The following is a 1731-nucleotide window of genomic DNA, read 5'->3' on the forward strand; positions in this document are numbered from 1 at the left end:
GTCCCACGGCCCTCTGCTGGCCCAAAGTTAAAAACTGTTGTTCTTTTGAGGCCCTCAAGGTGGCGCTCGCGGCCCACAGATTAAGAATCACTTGAGTAAAGCACAGTAATCAGAGGTTGATGCAATCTGTCTTCATTAGTCCTTAGTTTGCTACATGTTAAACTACAAATCCCGTAATAACTGCTGGCAAAGATAGCACACTTCCATGTTTTCGACCTCCCACATTCGGCGGCTTGTTCACCTGCCCAAAAACCAAAGAAGTTCAGTGATGTCCACTAATTGTCATTTAAACATGGAAAGTGTGTTTTCAATGAGACTTGGCTGATATCAGTGATTTTTGCACTCTGCTGGAAGCGGTACGTGGATATGACCGTTTCATTGAAATAATTTAGTGTTCTTGTATTAAAATAAAATATTCTTTAAAAGCTAAGTTGACAGCAATGAAAGGTTTCAATTTTAACATTTAAGTGACCATTTGAATGTTTTTSTTAGTGTGTTGGTTTGGTCTTAAATTGAACTTACTGAAACCTGCATGAACCCTGCTTTAAGCTGTGATTAATGAGGTTTGAGTTTGTGAAACAGGTTCACGATGTTTATTTCTGCTTCCAGCTGTCAGTTACTTTGTTTATATGTAAACATGACGTAGAGCCACGTTTCACTCCAACAAGACACCAGCAGCCGTCTCCACCCTCTAAAGTGGCTCAGATTGTGATGAACTGTTAGAATAAAAAACAGATTAGTTTATAATCTGTAAACTCTTAACTGTAAATCTCATTAAAGTCTAAATAATCGTGTTTTTAACTCCAGACGTCCTGGACTTCTCTGAGGAGGGTCTCAAAGTGTTGGCCAGCGGTCCCAGGAGACCACCTCAGAGCAAACCGGCCGAGAAGAACCCGGACACCTTCAGGAGGATCTTCAGTGCACATAAGAAGGTTCGACACAACAAAACATGTTTACATGATGGATCTGAAGCTTGGCCCGTGTCTGCTGACTTCATGTTAAAGTCACGATGATTTAACCCTGACTCAGGACGTCCTTACAGAAAAAAACGATACGTTTCGTCCCTCAGCTGTGTGATACAAAACGATAAAACAAAGATTGTTTCATTTAACTCGACTGAATAAATCAGATTATTTTCTGTTGAAGCTCCAACTGAGACACAAACAGTTGTTTTATATTTAGAGAGATTTGGATGTTCCTGTGGGGACGAGACTGTCCTCCTACACCCATGCTGACTCAGTGTGTGTGTTAGTGTGTGTGTGTGTTGGTGTATCAGCTGCAGCAGCAGAGTTTTTCTGTATAAATGAGGTGAAAGCTCCAGTAGTTTGTTTTTAGATCTCTTTTTCATCCTTCATCACGTTAACGACCTCTCTGATCTGACCTGCTGCTCAGACTGAACGAGCCCGTAAGAACCGGCAAAAAATTTTTTAAGGCGTTTTTCCTCAAAATCTATTTTTGTTGCTAATGCTCAAAAGAATGCTTCAAAAATGTTTTTAGGGTTTTATTTAAGACAGTTTATTCAAATGATATATTGATAAGGCATTAATTCATTATTTTGAAAAAATGCAGTTTTTGCACGTTTAAATGAATGAATTTTATTTATGAGGACAATGTGCAATTAAAACGTAAACATAAAAACATTTGATGCATTGCACCAGATTTAGCCTAAGGCTAGTTTACATCAACAGTCCTAATAATAAAAACAAAATGGCATCCAACAATAATAAAAAC

At 38.6% G+C, this 1731-nt stretch overlaps 1 protein-coding gene across 1 annotated transcript in view; it reads left to right on the forward strand.

The window, feature by feature from the left end:
- LOC106528243 (wings apart-like protein homolog) overlaps positions 1–1731 on the forward strand; it is a 29548-nt gene that overhangs the window by 9603 nt on the left and 18214 nt on the right. Inside the window, exon 5 of the mRNA XM_014023367.1 lies at positions 808–932. Coding sequence (XP_013878821.1) covers positions 808–932 — 125 coding nt within the window. The remainder of the gene's footprint in view (positions 1–807; positions 933–1731) is intronic.

The sequence above is a fragment of the Austrofundulus limnaeus genome, unplaced genomic scaffold, assembly GCF_001266775.1.
Source record: "Austrofundulus limnaeus strain Quisiro unplaced genomic scaffold, Austrofundulus_limnaeus-1.0 Scaffold364, whole genome shotgun sequence".
NCBI lineage: Eukaryota > Metazoa > Chordata > Actinopteri > Cyprinodontiformes > Rivulidae > Austrofundulus > Austrofundulus limnaeus.